Genomic DNA, 21,568 nt, shown 5'->3' with positions numbered 1-21,568 from the left:
TAGTGAAACTTTAGGGGCAGCCTTGCTTCTATGTAGTGTTAAATCAGTTGTCAGTTGACCACGCATACGACATGCATTTGGTTTTTAGTTTCATGAGTAAGACAGAAGGAGAAAGGCTTGGACTTTTTTTCCATTAACCACCACTTTCCTGCAGGTGCCGATGATCCTGGTGGGGAATAAGTGTGATCTGGAGGATGAGAGAGTGGTGGGAAAGGAGCAGGGACAGAACCTGGCCCGCCAGTGGAACAGCTGTGCCTTCCTCGAGTCCTCCGCAAAGTCCAAGATTAACGTCAATGAGGTGAGCCTTGTGCTCTTTTCAATTAGCACATTTTAACCTGCCTCTGACAAGCAGAGTATAAACAACACGGTGGAGAAACACGTCTGTCCTTTGCCATGTCTACTGAAAAGTTTATCTATATCTGTTGCTTTAGAATTAGTCTGAACAATGCAGCACACCCACTAAACAAGCTCTGTTTTACTTTTGATATACTTTTGAATAAATGATAGATAATAGTAGATGTTAGATCAACCAAATAAAATCCTTGTGCTGGAGTGTCCCATGTTCTGCTGATCAGCTGATGGTGTTGAGGGTCGACCTGTGCCATCACTTGATGTATCCATAGTCACACAGCCACCATGTCAGGCAGTCAGCTGCAGCACACGAACACAGAGGAAGCTCTGTGCACGAGGGCCCTGGCTCTGCTGCTGCTGACTCGACAGCATAGTGCTGTTTTGTGTTCTGTCAGCATGAAGCCTTCATTTTGTCTGATCAGTCAGATGCTGGTAGCCTTCATTTCCAGTACTAGATGATAAGAAATCCCAACATTGCCCTGGAGTAGGTTTTACGCTTCATGGTGTTGGCTGAAAGAAATCATCTATAATCAGTTTTGGCATCTGTACTGTGAGCTTCATTTATTCTCGTCAAAGCAGCAGCATTAAAAAAAAAAAAAAAAAAAAAAAAAAAAAAAAAGTCACCTGTCGCTTTTCAGAATTGAAATCCAGACACCAATTCAGTAAAGCTACATCTCAATCATGACTGCAGTGAGGTCTTATTCTGAGCCACTTGCTGTCTTAGGAATGCAGAGCCATCAATCAAAGTCTGTAAGACTTTCAGCCAGGCTGCTTTTTAATTAGAAGTAGAAAGGCGATGTGTACCTTTTCCCCAGCCTGAGAATTTGCACCAAACTGCTAAAGTATTTCTTTGGCCATGATCAACTGAAAACACCTCTCTGTGCTTTTCTCTGGTGGTGTGTTATCATCATTTAGTCTCTTAAGCCAGAGGTGCACAACTGAGGCCCAGGATGGCAGATGTTCAGCAAGGATTAGTCACTTTTTTTCATTTACACAGACTTACTAAAACTGGTAATTAGCTGGTGAATTGAATGAGGTGTGTTTGGGCAGGACATCTCCAAACGCTTAAGTCTGGTGTTCAGGTTGACAGTCGGTCTCTCTCTTGTGCTCTCTCTCTCTCTCGCTCTCTCACAATTATACAAAAATATAATTGTGCCAACATATTCATTTCTTTCTGTAGAAAACTAACATTTTATTTACAAAGAATATTTTTTTAAAATGGATGACTTGGAGCGAAATATTTGCAGCAGCTGCATTACTGAGTGGATGATTTCTCTTTACTGTGAGTGTATGCATTTTGGTCACCTGGTCATGCCAGTCACACTGTCTGAGCAAATTCAGTCTCGTGACAATGGCAGACTTCTCTGATGCTGCTCGTTCACTTGCACTCCACTGCAGGGCTGGAGGGATAAAGATTTAGGAGATGTTGCGTTGTAAATGTGAACTGAAAGACGTTTCGAAGCTACATTTATTCATTTGGCATTCGATCACTTTAAAAAATATATATATATATATATATTTTTTTTTTTGTCCAAAGCGACTTGGAACTGTACTGAGAAGATTAAGGGTTAAGAACTGAGGGGTTAAGGGTTTTGCTCAAGGGCCAACAGTGAACTCTTGGTGGCTTCTGATCAGTGGTCCAGAGTACTAACAGCTAAGCTACCACTGCACCTTCGTTTGTGGTGATCTGAAATGGTGTTCAGCTTAAAATTACTGAAAAGCCCATGAATTATATATTTGCAAAATTATTAGGGCTGCAACTAACGATTATTTTCCTAATCGATTAGTTTGCCAATTACTTTTTCAATTAATCGGATGGGGGGGTAACTTTCAGTACCATTTTTTTCGTTTATTTAAAATAAAATCCACAAACTGAGTTACAAATATAAACTTCAGACTAAAACTTTACACAACTGTTTGTCCAATTATATAAGGCTGAAAAGAACCCAATACACACACACCCACCCACACCAGAATATATATTATTCATTTAGGACTGTAGTTTAATTCAGTGCTTTTTGTGCATCCATAAAAATAATGCATAAATACTTGTATATAATATAAACTAAAATATAAGTTTATATTATATAATAGTATTTATGCATTACCTTTTATAAAAGGTAACATTGCCATAAACAGTAAACTGAAGAAAGTAATTGTCGGTGACTCTGCGTATCTGCTAAAGCTAGCAGTAAAAAAGTGAAACAAACCCGCTAGTGTTCTATTTGAGACGATCTTACCTTTCTAAAATTTCTACACTAGACGGTAGAGTACACAGTGAATAGGGTAAGTGTAGAGTACGTCATTTGGGACACGACTTTAGTATTTACTCTCCGATGCGTGTTTTCGGAACGGGAGTAACATAACGAGTAAATATACCCCGTGCCGCACACAGATTAATTAATCGATAATGAGATTCGTTGACCACGATTTTCAAAATCAATTATTATTGATTAGTTGTTGCAGGTCTAAAAATTATTTATAAATAAAACATCATAAAAAGTTGTGATTGTACAAGTATTCACCCTGTTACTGTGGAAACCCTTAAATTAGTGCAATCATTTGCCATCAGAATTAGTTGCTCAACACATAATTAATTGAAAGAAGTTCACCAGTGTGCAGTGTCGCATTCTGGAAGATCCCAGAGTTTGTTAGAGAACATACCTAAAAGAGTGGCATGAAGATGAAGGAGCTACCAAAACGAGGGCGGGAAAAAGTTCTGGAAAAGGTTTAGTTATTAGGAAAAAAACACCCCCCGCACCATTAAATTAAAACACTGTTCATCAAAAGTCAATGACTGGGTAGAGAGGGGATTAGTCAGAGAAGAAGCCAAAATGCCCAGGGTAACTCTGAAGGGGCTGCAGAGATCCACAGCTCAGATGAGAGAAGCTGTTCACAGGACAGCCATAGACTGGGTAACTTCACAAAGCTGGGCTTTATTGAAGGAAATATAACCTGGTCTACTTCCAATCTTCAACTGTCCAGTTTCAGTGAGCTTCTGTGCACTGTAGTCCGAGTTTCCTGTTCTTGGATGGAAAGAAGTGTGGTCAGTTGCTGTTGTAGCTCATTCACCTCAAGGTTTGACATGTTGTGTGTTCCGAGTTGCTTTTCTGCTCAACATGATTGCAACAAGCGGTTATTTTAGTTACCTATCAGCTTAAACCAGTCTGGCCATTCTCCTCTGCCTTCTTCTATCAAGAAGACATTTCTGTCCACAGAGCTAGGGGTGAATACTAATGCTGTTACCGAATAGTAAATGTGAAATGAGTGCAAAATGAATCCAGTTTAAGTGTTTGTGGCGTAATGGCCTGTGCTCTCTGCTTTTGTAGATCTTCTATGACCTGGTCCGGCAAATCAACAGGAAAACCCCGGTACCTGGGAAGGCACGCAAAAAGTCCAACTGTCAGCTGCTCTAATACACAGCTGTTCTGTTGCTCTGAGCCAGGTGAGAACTAGAGAACAGATTGTACTGAGTGGGTGTGTGAATTCATGCCCGATTCAGGATCAGTTCTGCCTGTGGATCGTTAAAATAAACCCAGTAATCAAGAGAATACACACGATTAGGATATGTAAAGGCTTAGGTCTGATTATACTTTAATTCTCGGATGTGTTTTTCTGTTTGTGCTGTCTGTTTGCACTTTCTCTCTTTTTCCTCCTTTCCTTTTCCTCCTCTGTCTCTAGGTCTGATTTGCTGCTGTGTCTGTCAGCAGTGCCAGCATTCCGACGTTACTAAAACCTAACATCGAATGGACTTTCCTGTGTGGTGATGCCCCTTTAAAAACAAACAAAAAAATCAACAAAAAAAAAAAACAACCGACAGATTCAAGGCTACAGTATAATATTTTTTGCACATAGATAACCATCAACACTTTCCAGAGTTGCAAGAAAGATTTTTACTTATAAATATATAAATATATATTCTAACTGTATGCAACTAAAATAGACCAATAATTGTGTGGATACATGAATAAAGTCCTAAAAGAATTTTAAAAATGCAGAGCCTACACACAGTGTTATTGCTAACGGAGTCAGCCACCGTTGGAAAAGTAAGGAGCGTGTGTTGAACCTGACTGTGCACGTTGCCATGGCAATTACAATGATGCGATATTTATAAGCACCACTATTTTAGCCAGAGATGAGAGGAAGTCCAAAGACACCTATATAGTCCATTTCGTACAGCTAACTTTGCTCCTTGATTTCTGTGCATTTCTTTCTGTAGATTTTGTCTTTTTGTAACATTTTTTTTGTTTTGTTTTGGTTTTTTCATCCTAATTTTCCTCCTTCCTGCATTTTCTCTTTTTAAAAGTTTTTGCTCTGCCAAAATGGTATATCACATGAACTATTGATGAGTTTTATCTTTAGGAAAAACCTGTGGATACATGTATGTGTAAAAATTAAAAAATATAATGATTTCTGTCACTATTATGTTGTTCTTAGCCTCAAATGCCTTCAAATATGTATTTAGATCTTTTTTTTTTTTTTTTTTTTTTTTTTTTTTCCCTTTCCAGGTTAATCCAAGTAAAAAAAACAAAAAAAATGTAATCCATTTCTCATACCAGGTTTCTTGTCTTGTTTACAGAGACATTTGTACAGTTTGGGGTGCTCACAAGGGGGCACTGTCGAAAGGGACATTCATGCTTCACCTTCAAAGTGTGAAATGTAATAAATCAGTTTCGCATCATGTGATGTCTCGTTGATAGAATATAAACTGTCCAATCCCTTTCACAGAATTCCCCTTAACTGCTACAGGAAGTGTATTTTAAAGAATCAAGGGTAACACTTTCTCTGAAGCCCATATTCATAAATTATTATAACTGTGTTTTTAGTTCATTGTAAGATGATAATGATTTCTTGTAAGCCTTTTTTTTATAAACACTAACAATGCTTTATAAAGCTCTAATAATGTGCAATAAATAATTTCTTGATAACTTCTAAACATGTCGTAATGCAAGTGCCGCTATTCTTTATAATGCCATGTGTTGTACTGCACAAACTTTATAACTAAAGATTCTCTGAATATTTAAAGTAACTGTAACATTTATTAACAACTTTTTTTTTAACTGTCTTACAACTTATGAGGAATAATTTAACATTCAATTTATTGAAGCACTGAGTAATGGCATTTTTTTAAATGTTTATATGTTTTTATAATTGTTAATGAATTAGTTATTCACAGGTCGTTACTAGTTAAAAAGGTTGTGCGGAACACCACATGGTATTATAATTCTCAAGGAAGTACTTACAGAACATTATTAGAGCTTTATTGGGCGTTATTAGAGTTTATACAAATGCTTACAAGGCATCATTACCAACTTAGAAGGATTTATAAGTACTGTTATAATTTATAAAAATGGGCTTTATCGTGAATTGAGTTTATAATTAATAAAAATAAAAAATATAAAGTCCAGTAATTTCAGTGTCTGCACTGCGTTTACTGATGATCTCTAAATGTAATTCATCCCTGACCTCCCTCTTGCCTGCGAATGCAACTGATCATGTTGGTTCCTGTCAGTACAGATAAAAAAAACAAAAAAAAAACTTGCCTGTTAGTGACTGTTTCACTTTTGTAAAACTTGGTTTGAACTGTTTTTTCTGTCTGCGTTCCTGTGGGAATTACTGTAGTGAATGTTGGGGTGGGGATGCTATGTTTCTGAGCGGGGAGAAAAGGGAACTATAATTGAAAAAAAAAAAAATTTTCTTAAAAAGACCATATTGTAATGAGGCATCCATAAAGCATTCATGAGATTTGGATGAACTGTGCGGACATTTCTTTTAGTCTGCAGGAAACGTCTGTGTCTTTCCCAGCATTAAAATTCATGTTTTTCGACTCGGTATACTATAATGTGCACCATGGATGCTTTATGCATGCATTATGGAGGTTCACTCAGTAACATGATGATAAATTTAAAAAAAAAAAACAACAACTATTAAGCAATCCTGAACCAGTGATGAAGGCTAACATTTGAGGTTCTGTTCTGCTGATTCTGTCAACAAATGTCTTGTTGGAATTCTGTTTAAAATAAAACAAACAAACCTCTGTTAGGATGAATCTGTGAGAGAGCGGCAGTATTTGAAATGAAACATTGAATAACAGTGGAGTTTGGGAAGAGGGTGGGTGGATGGGTGGCAAAATGTAAACTTAAAAGCCTTAATAGAAGTGGTGCAATTTTGTATAATCGAGCATCTGTAGTTCAATAAATTGGATTGCCATGCAAGGGCTCGCAAGAAGCCAGTTCTGCCACTTGATTGTGTATTGTTTCACAGTTCTTCTGTCAATAAAATCAGTTTAACATTTGCTCTAATGATATTTGTTTTAAGATTATGTTTCTAGATATGCATGAACATGAAAATGACTTGAGTTCATTAAAGAACTAAGAAATTTAAGTGTTTTAATGAAGAAGTAATGTAGTGGGTTCTTCACAGCGATGGCTTCTTCACTATAATTTGCTGTGTGCATGAACATTCCCAATATTTGCCTATTAAGGCCACTTAAGCATGAAGGTAGTTCAACTCAGATTGTTGTTAGTGCTACTTCATGCATGAATAACAGTCTGACTTATTGAACATAAATTTATGATTTAGCTTAATACATAATCATATATTCTGAGGAAAAAGAAATGCAATAGATGTTAAAGTGGTATTACAGGCTTCTCTGAATAGATAAACCAATGAAAGTAACAGGAAGGCGAGAACAGTTGTGGATAACGACAGTCATCCTGTAGCAGGATTTATTGGTTAGCTAGCTAGCTTTACACTAATGATGTTCTAGCCATGAATGACCTGAGAGTTCACATTTCACTGGGGCAGGGTACATAATCGGGGTACTTTCTGTGGATATAGGAGCACAAAAATCATGAGGTCAGTTCACAGAGCAGTCAGATGTATGGAATTTCTACAGAGGTAATTATATTTTCTCAGCTTTTAGTGATCTTTAAAAATATATTTATATGGAGTTTGTGTGTGTGTGCGTGTATATATGTATGTATGTGTGTGTGTGTGTGTGTATATGTATGTGTGTATATATATATATATATATATGTGTGTATATATATATATATATATATATATATATATATATATATATATATATATATATATATATATATATATATATATATATATATAAATAATATGATCTAGAACCATTAAGCTTTGTTTGGTGTGTCTCTTTGGAGGAACCTATATAAGTTCCGTGTAGCAGGGAGTATCATTTTCTTAAAGCTAAGAACCTTTTAAGATTTCTCAAGTGTGTATTGCTCTGTTTTTGTTTAATACGTAATAGATAATCCACAGCTAGGTACACTACGATGCAGAGTGTTAAAATCGTGTAATGCACACCTAGCCGTGGATTCTCACTTATATCATGGTCACTTGCCAGCATTGACAAGTTAAAGCTGTCATTGATGTTTGCAGTGCAAAATTTGACTTAAAGGATAAAAGTAATGCTTAATTTTTTGTTCATTATTTTCTGTACTGGTCATTAGATCTAGAATTCTGCCCGCTCTGAATCATACACAGAGACACAATAGTGTGATAAGATTACATTTATTTGAATGAATTATAATCAATTATAAAACATTTGAGAGAGAGACATTGTGTGTGTGACTTACGTGCGTCTGTGCCGTGTCTCTACTAATAATGAAGCTGAGGGTGTAACTATTGTATGAACCTGTATTTTACTATGGTTGCAGTTGTTTATAGGCAGCACATTCAGTTATAACGGTAATTAAACTGACTGGAACGACCTGTGCGTCATACAGTTTGAACACACACCTTCCAGCCAATCAGAATCAAGTATTCAGACAGACCATGTTATAAACATTTATATATATACTCAGCAAAAAAAAAAAAAACAAACATCCCTTTTTCAGGAGACTGTATTTTAAAGATAATTTTGTAAAATCCAAATAATCTTTATAGATCTTTATTGGAAAGGGTTTAAACAATGTTTTTCATGCTTCAGTGAACAATGAACAATTATTGCACATGCACCTGTGGAACAGTCCTTAAGACACTAACAGTTTACAGGCGGAAGGCAATTAAGGTCACAGTTACAATAAGTTAGGACACTAGAGAGACCTTTCTACTGACTAGCCTAGGGTTCCTGCTCACCTGCGTGAACATGCCATAGGCCTGCTGCAGGGAGGCATGAGGACTGCAGACGTGGCCAGAGCAATAAACTGCCATGTCTGTAACGTAAGACGACTAAGACAGTGCTACAGGAATTTCTGTTCCTCAAATGTCTGTGAAACCTGTTCAGTTTATGTCTCAGTTGTTGAATCTTTTTTATGTTAATACAATGATTTACACATGTTAAGAAATTTGCTGGAAATAAAAGCAGTTGAATGTGAGAGGACGTTTCTATTTTTTGCTGAGTATACAATAGTATACGTTCTTCTGGGAAAGCTATTCACAAGGAGGTCATCAAACTCCTAAAATATTCTGGCACATCTGTTGTGTTTGACTGCAGGACACAGTCACAGTGTTCTTCCACTCCAACCTTGACAAACCATATGTTCATGGAGCTCGCTTTGTGCACAGGGGCACTGTCATTCTGGAACAGGAAATGTGCGATTCCAACCTTGTAGCAATGGTTTGGGGAAGAACCACATACAGATATGATAGTCTGGTGTCCACAAACATTTGGCCATATCTCCCAGTACAATACATGACTTGGATCTGCTTCTGTCTGTTTCAGGGATAATTAAGTGGATCATACTGAAACTATCACCTGTATCTCAAACCATTTTCTATTCCAGAAGTTACATTTTACTTAAAGAGAATTCCTTTTTCTTGATAAAGTCCTTAGCAATCAAAGCAGGAGATTCTGCCTGGCCACAGTATAATGTTAACACACCCAATTACCAATTAATGTCTTTAACAGAAACAAACTGATTCCATGACATTACTTTGTGATTAACATCAGTTTTAAGGAAACATAAATTCTTCTGTTGTTGCTTACTTATCTCTCAAACATTGTCTGAAGCACAACCCTATGTAATTATTACAGGGTTCCCACGGGTCATGGAATTTCTGGAATGTTATGGAAAGTTAATAAAGTATATTCCAGTCATGGAAAGTCAGGGGATTTTATCATTTTGGGGTTGAAGTCAAGGAATATCGGAATTTTGTTTGTAAATTTTTCAAATGTATTAGCTAAAATGTGATGTACATCTCTCAGCATCAGACCAGTGCATCCCTAAAGAAAAGAGTGCGGAATATCATCAGACGTTCACTGTACAATATTTTGAATATTGTCATGTTAGTTTTGGTCAGAAGGTGTTGATTAATTTTAATATAACAGCAGCTCGGACATCATCACAGGTTTCATTCTACCTATTGTGCCTTTAATTCTACCCACTGTACACTTAATTCTACCCATTGTACCCTTCCTGCAGCCAACCAAAATATAACACATGTTTTAGTTGATTAAGCGCTTCTTGAGGCAATGATTAGTACATCTCCAGGTACATCTCCAGTAACAGGGTTGGTGACTGCTGGCTTAAGAGAAGAAAGTTGACTCTAGCTGGAAGCTGATGACATGGGAATTAAAGGCTTTAGAATCATTTTAGTGTGTACCCATGTTATCAGCCATAACATTAAAACCCCTGACAGGTGACGTGAATAACATTGATTATCTTGTTACAGTGACACCTGTCAAGGGGTGGGATATATTAGGCAGCAAGTGAACAGCCAGTACTTGAAGTTAATGATAGCGCCTCCAAAACTTGTTCAGGAATGGTTTGAGGAACATGACAAAGAGTTTAAGGTGTTGACTTGGCCTCCAAATTCCCCAGATCTCAATCCAATCGAACATCTGTGGGATGTGCTGGACAAACAAGTCCGATCCATGGAGGCCCCACCTTGCAACTTACATGACTTAAAGGATCTGCTGGTAATGTCTTGGTGCCAAATACCACACAGCACTTTTTCAGAGGTCTTGTGGAGTCCATGCCTATACAGGTCAGAGCCGTTTTGATGGCACAAGGGGAACCTACACCATTTTAGGCAGGTGGTTTTAATGTTATGGATGATCGGTGTACAACACCTTCCTGTTGTTCAGTTCTCTCGTGGCCTTCATGGCTATCGCTGAAGACAAGAAGCACATGAACCCCTGAAGTGGCCATTCAACATTATCACCTAGCAGATAAATACGCTAGCAGGGCTAACCATCAGGAAAAACTAGCACTGAGTGTACAGTATTTTGTTAGCGTCACGCACTTGCTTTGTAGCTTCCCATAGTGTTTTTTTTTATGGCAATGACAAGTTAACAATACCTGAAAAATACAGTAGTTGAAAATCAACCTACCCCATTACACAGTCTATGTACACACTGGTTCAGTGTAGTACACCAGTAAGGGGATGTGGACACAGGTTATTAGAAAATGAATAAGATTATTAGTAGTTGTAAATGACATTTGCACTGATGATGCAATGACACTTTACACAGGTGCTCCACATACAGGTTCACACACTACAGAAAAGAATGCAAAGTCAACATCCACTGTGTATGTGTACATCTGCTTGAACTTGTGTTTGAGTTTGGTCTGTCTCCCTTCTTTCTTCTGAGCTTGGTCCACATACACCTGCTCCGTGTTGAGCTCCTTCTCATTCATCTCACCTACAGCCTGAATACAAGTGTACACTTACTCACTCTCTCTCTCTCTCTCTCTCTCACACACACACACACAGAGCAGGGTTTTATCTGCCATAAGGAATTTTTCCACAAAGTTCATTCTGCCGATGAACTTGTACACTAGTAAGCTTGGCTAAATTGCATACTCACCCTCGGTGTGTACTCCTGGCTCACAAGATGTGCATAGCCAATGCCCTTGGACTTTCCATTTTCACTGGTCACGACCTGAGTATTCACTACAGGACCTGGAACACACACAAACACACATGAGAGGATGAGTGTAGAACATTAGGTTCTGTCCCAAACACTAGAATTCATGTGAAAATGTCTAAGACTTAGGATTTTATTGGTGGCTTAGAGATCATGTGTATTACTCAAACTCTCTGTATTAGATTCTCTCACAGAACAGCTTGTAGTCATTCAGGTTTTTGCTATAGACAGTGGTGAAGCCTTCGGGGTGGGAATCTGGCTCTGCCTCACTTTCCTGACAGGATTTAAGGTGTGCAATAATCCTATAACACAACTGAGACACTATTATTAGGGTCAAAAATGAAGTAGGTGTGGCCTCTGAGCCTATCAGTCTCAATACAGGAGTTGCTGTATTTTTCCTGTTAATTTCTAACTGTTTGCACCATACAGAATCATACTGTATCACAGATTGTTGGCTGCTTTAATGTATCCAACGATTCTGTTGTGTTTATAATGTTCTTGTATTATGTATAACGTACATTGGATAGGCACCAAAATGACAACGTCATGTTGACTGACACAAACCAAAAAACCAAAAGGTCAACATTCAATAGAACCCTAACCAGCTGGTAAATCGAAGTAATATGCACCTGGCTTACACACTGTGGCTTTCAGCAGCATGCCATTCAGCTTCTTGATGGATTTCTCCATGGCCTCGGGAGTCTGAAAGTACACATAACTGTGTCGTTTAGATCTATTTTCATCCCACACCACCTTCAGGAGAGGCACATCTGTCAATATACAGAATTTATGTCAACAAGGGTGAATAAAGACATGCTACACACATGCTATTTAGATTCAAGTAGCACAGAGCTCAAACCTTGCATCTTTCCAAAGTTGGAGAAGGTGTCATAAATGTCTATGTTGTCGATGGACTTGTCCAAGTTCCTGATAAAAGTACTGTATTTGCCACACCGATTCCTCAGGGATGGGTCCCTCTGGGACTACATAATGAGCATGGGTCATCCCATAAAGATGTCAAAGGTAAGCGTCTCCAAAGCTTGCTCAGCTAATGGAACAAAGTTAATACATCTTCTTAACAGTGAAGTTAAAGTTAATTTCTGTTAAGCTGTCGAGACAGTGAGATAGCATCCAGCAATCTTTTGATACTGTGTGAGAGCCAGTGAGATTCTGACTCTGTATCATAGAGTAAGTGAATCTCTGAATCACAGAACCAGTGAATCTTTGAATCTGAATCATAGAGCAAACGAGCATCTGAATCTGTATTATACAGTCAGTGAGTCTCTGAATCTGAATCACAAAGAAATGAGTCTCTGAATCACAAAGAAAGTGAGTCTCTGAATCTGAATCACAAAGAAAGTGAGTCTCTGAATCCCGATCATAGAGCCAACGGGATCCTGAATCTGAATCATAGAGGCAATGAACTTGGAAATGCAAACCATAGAGCCAGTCTGAGCGTGTGGGGTTTTCTTGTATTCTTGTAAAATACTTGCATCAACAATGTTTTTTTTACTAAGCTGTAAATATTATAATTTGACCAATAGGGGGCGACAGTATGCAGGTTTATACGCTTCACATCATCCACACACAACGCTTATTTTTTATTTTATTTTTGATTTAAGTTTTGCAAACTGGGTGAAGTTACTGGTTTGACCTAACATCATACAAAATTAATCCAGGTATAATTTTATTAGGAATAAATATTAACGCTCAACACGGTTAAGCTAAGAACAGGAAGCAGCTCCAGGCCAGAAGAGGGCGCTATATGTGGTGTTTAGTGCACGCTGCTTACTATAGAATAAGACAAATCAGACACATGGCGTGTAAATAATCCAAAAATTATACTTTTAGGCACAAGTACTTATCTCTAGTTTACAGTATGCATTAAAATATAGCATTTCTTTCTTTTTCTTAATAAATTAGGACGCTTGATTTCTTGCTAAGAGAATAAAATTTAAAGGAAAGATAACCTCCAGAGATGACGTTTATCTGATGTACCAGGCGTGCTGACATGAGTTTGAAGGCTCTAGTTAACTGTAGGAGGGCAGCAGCAGTCCGGTGTTTCTGCAGCAAGGCTGCTGTTCTTCACTGCAGGACACTCAGTGATCATGTTCAGAAACCGGAGCAAACTCCAGAAGAGAAGCCGGTGGAGGAGAGACAGAGGGTGAGGAAACCCCCAGGTGAAGTGTCCGTGCTGCTGTTCCCCGGGCAGGGCAGTCAGTTTGTGGGCATGGGCAGAGGATTGCTCAAGTACAGCACCGTGAAGGACATGTTTACTGTGGCTGAGAAAGTGCTGGGCTATGACCTTCTCTCACTGTGCTTAAACGGACCCGAGGAGGATCTGATGAAGACTGTGCATTGCCAACCCGCGGTGTTCGTCACTTCTTTAGCTGCTGTGGAAAGACTGAATAATGAAAACCCTGCTGTAAGTGTTCAAACACACCGCTGTAGCCAAAATGAACTGTTATATTTGCCACACCTGGCCTCCGTGCGTCTGAAATCATAGTAGTCTATTATTCTCTTAGTTTACGTTCATTTCCCGGAAGTGACGGACTACAAAATACAGCGAGAATATCTCCAAAAACAAAGGGACAGGTACAAAAAGCACTGAATGGCCGGTTTTGATTGCAGGGGCACTTTAAGGAAGTCTGGAATTATTTTCATATAAACTTTGAACTTTAACTAGAACCTTTTATAAAGAGTGCTGAGAGCTAAAACGTTTATTATTATTATTATTATTATTATTATTATTATTATTATTATTATTATGTTCTGATAGTTATCCAAATTTCTCGTCTGTATAAAGTAAGCCACACATAATGTGTAATAATCACGTGCTTTTGCTCACCACCCGACTGAAACATAACAAGCCACGCCCCTCTGGAATACGTAATAGTAGTATGACATCCGGGTACTTTACATTAGGGGCGGGCGATACTGCAAAATTTACTAAGTAAATACTGTGCCAGTATCACCGATACCGATACTTCCTACTTTTAAAAGCATGCACTTGAACTTACATGTACTTTCCTGTAGGGGAGAGCAGTGTGCCATGATGTATGAGGTGAATGCATCGTTAATATGCTAAATCTGAATACATTTTCATGACCACGAAAACATTTTGTGATTTGTGCTCTCAATGTGCCTGTGTAAAGTCATGTGTATGTTAAAACCAAGACAGATTTTAAGCACTTTTTAAGCAAAAATAAAAATATTTTTATTACTGTAATGAACTGATGTAAGTCTTTTCTGGATGATTAAAATGCTTCAGCTTCAGCAGAAGTAAGATGTTTGGAGCATCAGGAGACCAAGAGCCAGGGTATAGTCAAAGAGATGGTTTATTATGCACACAGAGACACCCTGGGAACTACAGCGTTTCATAGTCTCAATCTTAGTCCAAACATAAGTGGGATACAGTTGTCTTTTATACTCAGCTGTACGTACAAGCAGCATACCTAAGGCTAGTTAAGGAAAACATAAGACAAAAAACATAATCATGGACAGAAACCCAAAAACTTAATAAGACCACGAGTAAGCAAAAATCACATTGAACTGATCTTAAATGATTGAATCATAATAATGGAAAATAAGGAAAACTATTTCACAGAACTGAATTTGCAAACATGAAATTTGCGCAAAATTATTACTGGAGAACAACGAATGTTTTAAAACTTAAATTTTCATTTTCTTCAGTCTGAGGTTTGTGTTCAGAAGCAATAAAATAATAATGAAACATAATTTAATATCTCTCACTCACGTGCAGCCAAAAGTGTCTGCTCTTGTGAAGTGCTTGGTTTGCACTTGCTTGGTGCAGCTGAGTCACGTGATAGCAGCAACAAAACACAGCAGAGTAGGGGAGGCGGAGCAACGTGTGCTGTGCATGCGAGATGGGAAGGAGCGGTGTATTATTAGTTTCAAAGCTTATTTTAAACATTAAATTTCATGCTAAATAATTAAAATCACTGGGGGAAAAACACGCTACTATCGATATTTTTATGTGAGAATTGATTCTTTCGATACAACATCAGATACTTCAGGATCGATCCACCCTCCCCTACTTTACATTGATGACACAGGTTCCTAACCTTCATGCTTGAGTACACTCTGTCCTGTACTGTTTAGTGTTTCCCCTGCTCACAACATGCCTGAATCATCAGCTAATTCACCATGTCGAGGTGTGTGTTTAAGAGCAGGGAAAAGACTTAAAACGTGCAGGACACGGGGTGCTTGCGGTTTGGGAACCTGTGATCTATAAATTGATGAAGACTGTGTTTGAAATGATGTGCATTTCTACTCAGTAATGCATACTGTGTACTATACCAGAGGCGTATAGTTTTAAGAGTTTAAAGCAGTCAAAAACATTTGACTTAATGTTAGAGCAAGGTGCAATGTAAATACACCATTGGCACAGCTAATAAAAGTATTGCATTTTCTCTATCAGATCAAGAATTAATGAGCTTTTGGTGGAAAATATTCAAATGAAATATAGAATGAACTGCTAGAATAAAATGATGTGATTTTGGATGAAGTTCACTGTTGAATTGGTGGAAATCTTGGGAGTATGAATTAGGCCACTAGTCAGTCTTTTCTGAGGAGGTTGGGTTTATCTGAATACAGACAGAGAAAATGGCAGTCAGGTGTAACCACGTCTGTCCTTCCTCAGGCGATAGAGAACTGTGTTGCTGCTGCTGGTTTCAGTGTTGGGGAGTTTGCTGCTTTGGTATTCTCTGGTGCGATGGACTTTGCTGAAGGTAAGACACCATATGCTTGTTTATTCTCTAGATCCAGGAAAGTAAAATCTTAATGTTAAATGTAAATCTGACCTGCATAAATTTTGTGTAGCCCTTTTTGCAGTGAAAGTTAGGGCAGAAGCCATGCAGAAAGCCTCTGATGCCACCCCAAGTGGAATGTTATCTGTAATCGGTAGACCTCAAACCAATTACAAATACGCCTGCCTTCAAGCTAGAGAGCACTGTCTGTCTCTGGGTATACAGAATCCTGTTTGCTCCATCGCAAATTACCTGTTTCCAGATGGGAGGGTTATCGCTGGACATCTTGCGGTAAGAGCTAGTCCTTTATGAGCTGGAACAACTTTAGATGGAGCATTACAATGCAATAGGATTCAAGTGTCTACCACACAACTGACTGTTCCTGCTTTCCCCAGGCGCTGGACTTCCTCCAGAAAAACTCGAAGCAGCTGCAATTTGCTCGGACGAGGCTGCTGCCAGTAAGCGGGGCTTTCCACACTGAGTTGATGGAGCCGGCTGTGCAGCCTCTGCGCGACGTGCTGCTCCAGATAGAGGTGCGCCGGCCTGAGGTTGCTGTCCACTCCAACGTCGATGGGAAGCGTTACATGCAAGAAAAACACGTGCAGCGGCAGCTGGCCAAGCAGCTGGTGTCACCGGTGAAGTGGGAGCAGACGTTGCATGAGATATATGAGCGGACTCGGGGCCAGGGGTTTCCTAACACTTATGAGGTGGGACCTGGGAGACAACTGGGTGCTACGCTGCAGAAGTGCAACATGAAGGCATTTAAGAACTACACACACGTTGACGTGGCATTGCCACAAGACGATTGAGAAACGTTTGGCAGTGTCTGTATTTTTCCAAATTATCACACTGTCTTAACGAGATATGATACTCGAGCTCCTACTGCTAGCTAGTTACACTTCTTGTAGTCTTATCAGATTACATTATGACATTAAATTTGATGGTTCTGCATTTGTGGCAAAATGGTGTGAAATGTTTAACTTGGAGAACAACAAGAATAAATGGCAAGACATTGTTTTACGTCCTGTTTTCCAAATGATGATAAAAAAAAAACAGTGACTGTTCCATCCAACAGCTTTTATTATTATTTGCATTAAGGTGAAAACATCAAATTGAAAGTCCAGCTTCCTATAATAGTATAGCAATTTTTTTTTTAGAGGAAGAGGTAAGAGAATGAATATGGCCCAATTAACCAGCAACAGACCTTACTGTAAACCAACAACGGCATCAAACAACTTACAAATATCGTGTGAACCAGCACTCAAGTTGCAGTCAGGTAGAAAACAATCATATAAAATTATTATAAAAAATGAACACAAATCCTTCTTGACCCACTCGAAGACCCGCCAAAGACCCGCTCTTGGCCCTTTTCTGGATGGTGGCTTAAATCTTGGTTGCAGTAAAGACAGTTACAGCTACCAGCAGGGCAGCAGAAACTAGAAAACATTTTGTCTTGCAGGACCAATCAGGAAAGTGTGGCTTTACCTGGGTGAAGAGAAAATAAAATTCCAGTATTTACAAATCAGCAAAAAGTTGATGATGGAGTCTTGCACTCATTCTTAGGTATCCTATCTATGGTCTAGATGGAACTTATTTTCTTAAGATGTCATATTTGAAATTCATGTGCAGTACATTGACTTTAGACTATACATTCTGCCTTATCCCATTATTATTCTCTAAAATAATAAATAATAATTTTTTTACCCAGTCGATCCACTTCATAGTTGCTTGGAAAGCTTGTGTGTGCAGCTCTGGAACCAGCCTGGATCCTCTTATCATCGGCATGAACTTGGACCATTGAAGGATGCCAATAAGCCTCCTGTATGACATATTTAACACAAGAAATATATTGTCTTATTTTTCTTCTCAACAGATGCACCACAAATATCTTGCTTTGTGTTTCTCTTTCCTCACTAGGTAATGTATGTCTAAAAAAATGTCACTTACCTATTGACTCTCCAGATCAATATGTTTGGATAAACCTGCCAGTCTAGGTGTCGTTGCTGTGGGAGCTTCTCCCTCCACCTGCTGTTCAGTTCATCTCCGATCTGAGCCAGTTGACGGCCAATCAGTTGAGTAGCTCTCCTAGAACAAACATTTTTTAAAAAATCATAATAAGGGTGTAATTTCAATCTACACAATAATCTGCTCACTAAGATAATGCATCTGTTGAATTAAAGAAAGCACAATATTATCATGTTGGAATAACTGTGTAAAAGCTTATACATGAATTTGGAGAAATGTGTTTTTTCCCCCTACCTCATGTTGATATCAGAGAGAATGTGGTTTTCCACCTCGCCAGGTCCAGCCTGAGGGGAAATGGCACTGCTCGCTTCTAGTGCTTGTTCCACCATTTTGTATTCTGAACAAAAAGAGAATATTTTCTATTTTATTTGTATTTTAACATAATGCATGTATCCTACATCTACATCTCAGTTCAATAACTTTCCCTTGTTTTCTTTTTAACCTGCTTTAAGTGGTTATTTGATTAAGAGCCATGTTGTGTTTTACTGTGCCCTTTGTGGTTGCCTTTTTTATGGCTTTCAGCGAACTCGTACTGCCATGTAAACACAGTCACATGACTCATCAGCATACTGGGTGTGTTCCATTGTGTTGCTAGTGGAGAGTGAAAAGATGAGCTCATCCACTGAAGGTTCCCCTTCCACACCTTATTAACTGTTGTTATTATTATTACTTTCCCTTTTCCGATAAATAACTTTTCATGCTGTGTCATAACAGATCAGAAATACACCATTTATAAATAGTCAGATATAGTCTGTCTACATGAGAACGGAATGATGAGGAAGTGGAACCAATACAAAACTCTACATTTAAAAAAACAATAAAATTCTGTTAATTTATAGTTCTAGGCAATATACACTCACTGAGTTGTTTATTAGGAACACATGTAAACCTACTTATTCATGCAATTATCTCATCACTCCATTAGAATGAGGAACAAATGTGATCTTGGTCATTTTGACTTTGACGTGATTGTTGGTGCCAGACGGGCTGGTTTGAGTATTGAGTATAAGTGCTGTTTTCTTGGAATTTTCACGCACAACAGTCACAAGAGTTTAATCAGAATGGTGCAATTAAGAGGTCAACAGAGAATGGCCAGACTGGTTTGAGCTGACAGAAAGGCTACAATAACCAAGTTAACCACTCAATTGTAGTGAGTGGAAAAGCATCCCAGAATGCACAACACATCAAATCTTGAGACAGCCGGGTCTGATGAATCTCGATTTCTGCTGCGGCTGATGTTAGGGTCAGAATTTTAGCACCAACGGCATAAATCCATGGATCAAACCTGCCTTGTGTCAACAGTCCAGGCTGGTGGAGTTGGTGTAATGGTGTAGGGAATATTTTCTTGGCACATTTTGACCCATTAATACCAAATCAATCATAGCCTGAATGCCACATACTATTTAGGTATTGTTGCTGACCATGTGCATCCCTTAATGGGCACAATTTACCATCTTCTAATGGCTAATTCCAGTATAATAATGCACCATGTCACAAAGCAAACGTCGTCTCAAAAAAGTTTCATAAACATGACGATGAGGTCAGTGTTCTTCAGTGGCCTTCACAGTCACCGACTCTGAATCCAATAGAACACCTTTGGGATTCACAGCTTGAAAATGCAGATGAAAAATCTACAGGAACTGCATGATGCAATCATGTCAACATGGACCAGAATCATAAAGGAATTTTTCCAACATCTTGTAGATTCCATGCCACGAAGAACTGAGGCTGTTTTGAGCGCAAGGGGAGGCCCAACACAGTATTAGTATAGTATTCCTAATAAAGTGTTCAGTGAGTGTAAATGCATTGAGGAATTATGTTTATGCAACCCCATTGTTCGTGTGTGTTCCTAGATAAAAGATTAATGCAAATATACATGCAAATCAGCCAAACTGCTCAGAGCTGAGCAAATGAAATAAACACATTTGTACAATACATGTTGTTTTTTCCACCTAATAGAGTAATGTGAAAATTGTCAAAATATGCCTTGTCCCATACACACCGTAATTTACAACTGGAATCGGTTTTCTGTTCGATTTAATTGTTTACCTACACAAGCTGCTGTAAACACTAAACAAAGACCATTTTAAAAATCTTCAAACAGTATTCAAAACTTTATATTGGTATTCCAGCTTCAAATTAAACACAGAAATGTTATTCCAGCCTCATATTAAACATTCATTTTATGAATAGAATGTTTTAAATGGATGTGTGACAGCAGCCATGTTTGTCTTGTCTGACAAAGAACAGGTTACAAAGGCAGAAACAACATAAACACGTACCTCAATTGTAGATTAAAATGGACGCCGCCCTGTAACACAAGTATCCATTACAAAATGGAAGTGAAACTTTTATATTCATTTTAACATATTTCACAAAAAAAGTTAATATTTACGGAGTCACTTACAGCAGCGTCCTTTAATGGCTTTCGGTTACAGGTGTGTGTCTCAACAATGATAAAGCCACACCTTTAGGTGTTTTTCTTCCTGGAGGGACATGCAGTCATTTTGAACTGCATCCACTAGAGGACACTCTCTGTGTCCTCGCTGTGAACTTCTCCTGACGTACATAAACAAACACAGTGCATTCCTGACTCATGCTTATCTGTCCTTCCAGTAAAGCCAAAGTCTGGACAGTTTCTGTTTAGCAAAGCAGGCACTAACTCTTCATCTCACATTCATCTCGAAACATCAACCCTTCCATCTCACATTCCGGTTGATGATAAAACATGCAACATAATTGTTCCAATATATTTAGAGAAAATGTCTGAACTGACTATAGAATGTTCAACATACACTTTTAGATAAAAAAAAAAGCTTTCCTAAACAGTCATTAGGTTTCCACATAGAAAAAAGCTTTAGAAAGCAAGAACCATAACCCATCCAAAGAAATGTTGAGTGCTTAGTGCTTTTATATATATATATATATATATATATATATATATATATATATATATATATATATATATATATATATATATATATATATGCTTTATAAGTAAAAGAAACTTTCAAAGTTTGTTTGATTCTCAATAACTATTTTATATTTTGAATTTCTGCCATCGTAGCCTAGTTGGTTTTTAGGGTTTTACAGCTACACTGTTTGAGTTTTTTTGCATTGGAGAGCCAGCAGCTTGTGTTTCCTGAACCTATTCACCTGCACTGAACTTCTAGGTACAGAAAAACAAAGCATGATTTTGTGTTATGTTTATGTCGTGCTGAAGACAATAAACCATCTGTCCTCTTCCCATGAGAGAGGGTCACCTGCTCTGCTGCAGGCAATCAGCAAGACCACGGATGTTCGACCACAAGGTTTTGGTAGGTAACCAGCATGGCAATACTGATTTACCAATTAAACCGACACTACACCAGCATTTTAACTTGACACTTTTGAATAGTTGCTCAATCCAATTTCAAACGTCAAACCAATATATTATACCACTGATTAACACTGACGGAAGTTCAAATTACAGGCTCATATTAATGCTCTCATTCTAATACGTTACCATTTCTGTATTAACAACTCATTCACAGGGATGTGTATGGCAGACACTCCACATAATCTAAGGCTAAAATAG

At 38.2% G+C, this 21,568-nt stretch overlaps 4 protein-coding genes across 4 annotated transcripts in view; 2 read left to right on the top strand and 2 right to left on the bottom strand.

The window, feature by feature from the left end:
* rap1b (RAP1B, member of RAS oncogene family) overlaps nucleotides 1-4,773 on the top strand; it is a 51,908-nt gene extending 47,135 nt beyond the window's left edge. Inside the window, exons 6-8 of the mRNA XM_053649925.1 lie at nucleotides 155-298; nucleotides 3,681-3,796; nucleotides 4,033-4,773. Of these exons, the coding sequence (XP_053505900.1) occupies nucleotides 155-298; nucleotides 3,681-3,767 (231 nt within the window). The 3' untranslated portion in view covers nucleotides 3,768-3,796; nucleotides 4,033-4,773. The remainder of the gene's footprint in view (nucleotides 1-154; nucleotides 299-3,680; nucleotides 3,797-4,032) is intronic.
* A 2,812-nt stretch (nucleotides 4,774-7,585) lies between these two features.
* Nucleotides 7,586-13,175, bottom strand: LOC128623572 (polyadenylate-binding protein 1A-like). The gene is made up of 5 exons (XM_053650682.1): nucleotides 13,168-13,175; nucleotides 12,057-12,174; nucleotides 11,827-11,967; nucleotides 11,138-11,232; nucleotides 7,586-10,979 (listed from the first exon to the last, which is right to left on the bottom strand). Exons 2-5 carry the CDS (start codon nucleotides 12,061-12,063, stop codon nucleotides 10,794-10,796), a joined length of 429 nt encoding a protein of 142 aa, XP_053506657.1. The 5' UTR covers nucleotides 12,064-12,174; nucleotides 13,168-13,175; the 3' UTR covers nucleotides 7,586-10,793.
* mcat (malonyl CoA:ACP acyltransferase (mitochondrial)) lies at nucleotides 12,430-17,052 on the top strand. The gene is made up of 4 exons (XM_053650680.1): nucleotides 12,430-13,622; nucleotides 15,861-15,948; nucleotides 16,040-16,257; nucleotides 16,362-17,052. The coding sequence occupies exons 1-4, from the start codon at nucleotides 13,209-13,211 to the stop codon at nucleotides 16,773-16,775; spliced, it is 1,134 nt and encodes a 377-aa protein (XP_053506655.1). The 5' UTR covers nucleotides 12,430-13,208; the 3' UTR covers nucleotides 16,776-17,052.
* Nucleotides 17,029-20,481, bottom strand: bik (BCL2 interacting killer). The gene is made up of 6 exons (XM_053650681.1): nucleotides 20,399-20,481; nucleotides 20,274-20,302; nucleotides 18,226-18,328; nucleotides 17,914-18,051; nucleotides 17,671-17,785; nucleotides 17,029-17,451 (listed from the first exon to the last, which is right to left on the bottom strand). Exons 3-6 carry the CDS (start codon nucleotides 18,318-18,320, stop codon nucleotides 17,350-17,352), a joined length of 450 nt encoding a protein of 149 aa, XP_053506656.1. The 5' UTR covers nucleotides 18,321-18,328; nucleotides 20,274-20,302; nucleotides 20,399-20,481; the 3' UTR covers nucleotides 17,029-17,349.
* Between the last annotated feature and the right edge of the window lie 1,087 nt (nucleotides 20,482-21,568).

Source organism: Ictalurus furcatus, chromosome 19 (assembly GCF_023375685.1).
Source record: "Ictalurus furcatus strain D&B chromosome 19, Billie_1.0, whole genome shotgun sequence".
Lineage (NCBI taxonomy): Eukaryota > Metazoa > Chordata > Actinopteri > Siluriformes > Ictaluridae > Ictalurus > Ictalurus furcatus.
Note: the sequence above shows the minus strand (reverse complement) of the source record. Positions and strands in the feature narration are given on the sequence as shown.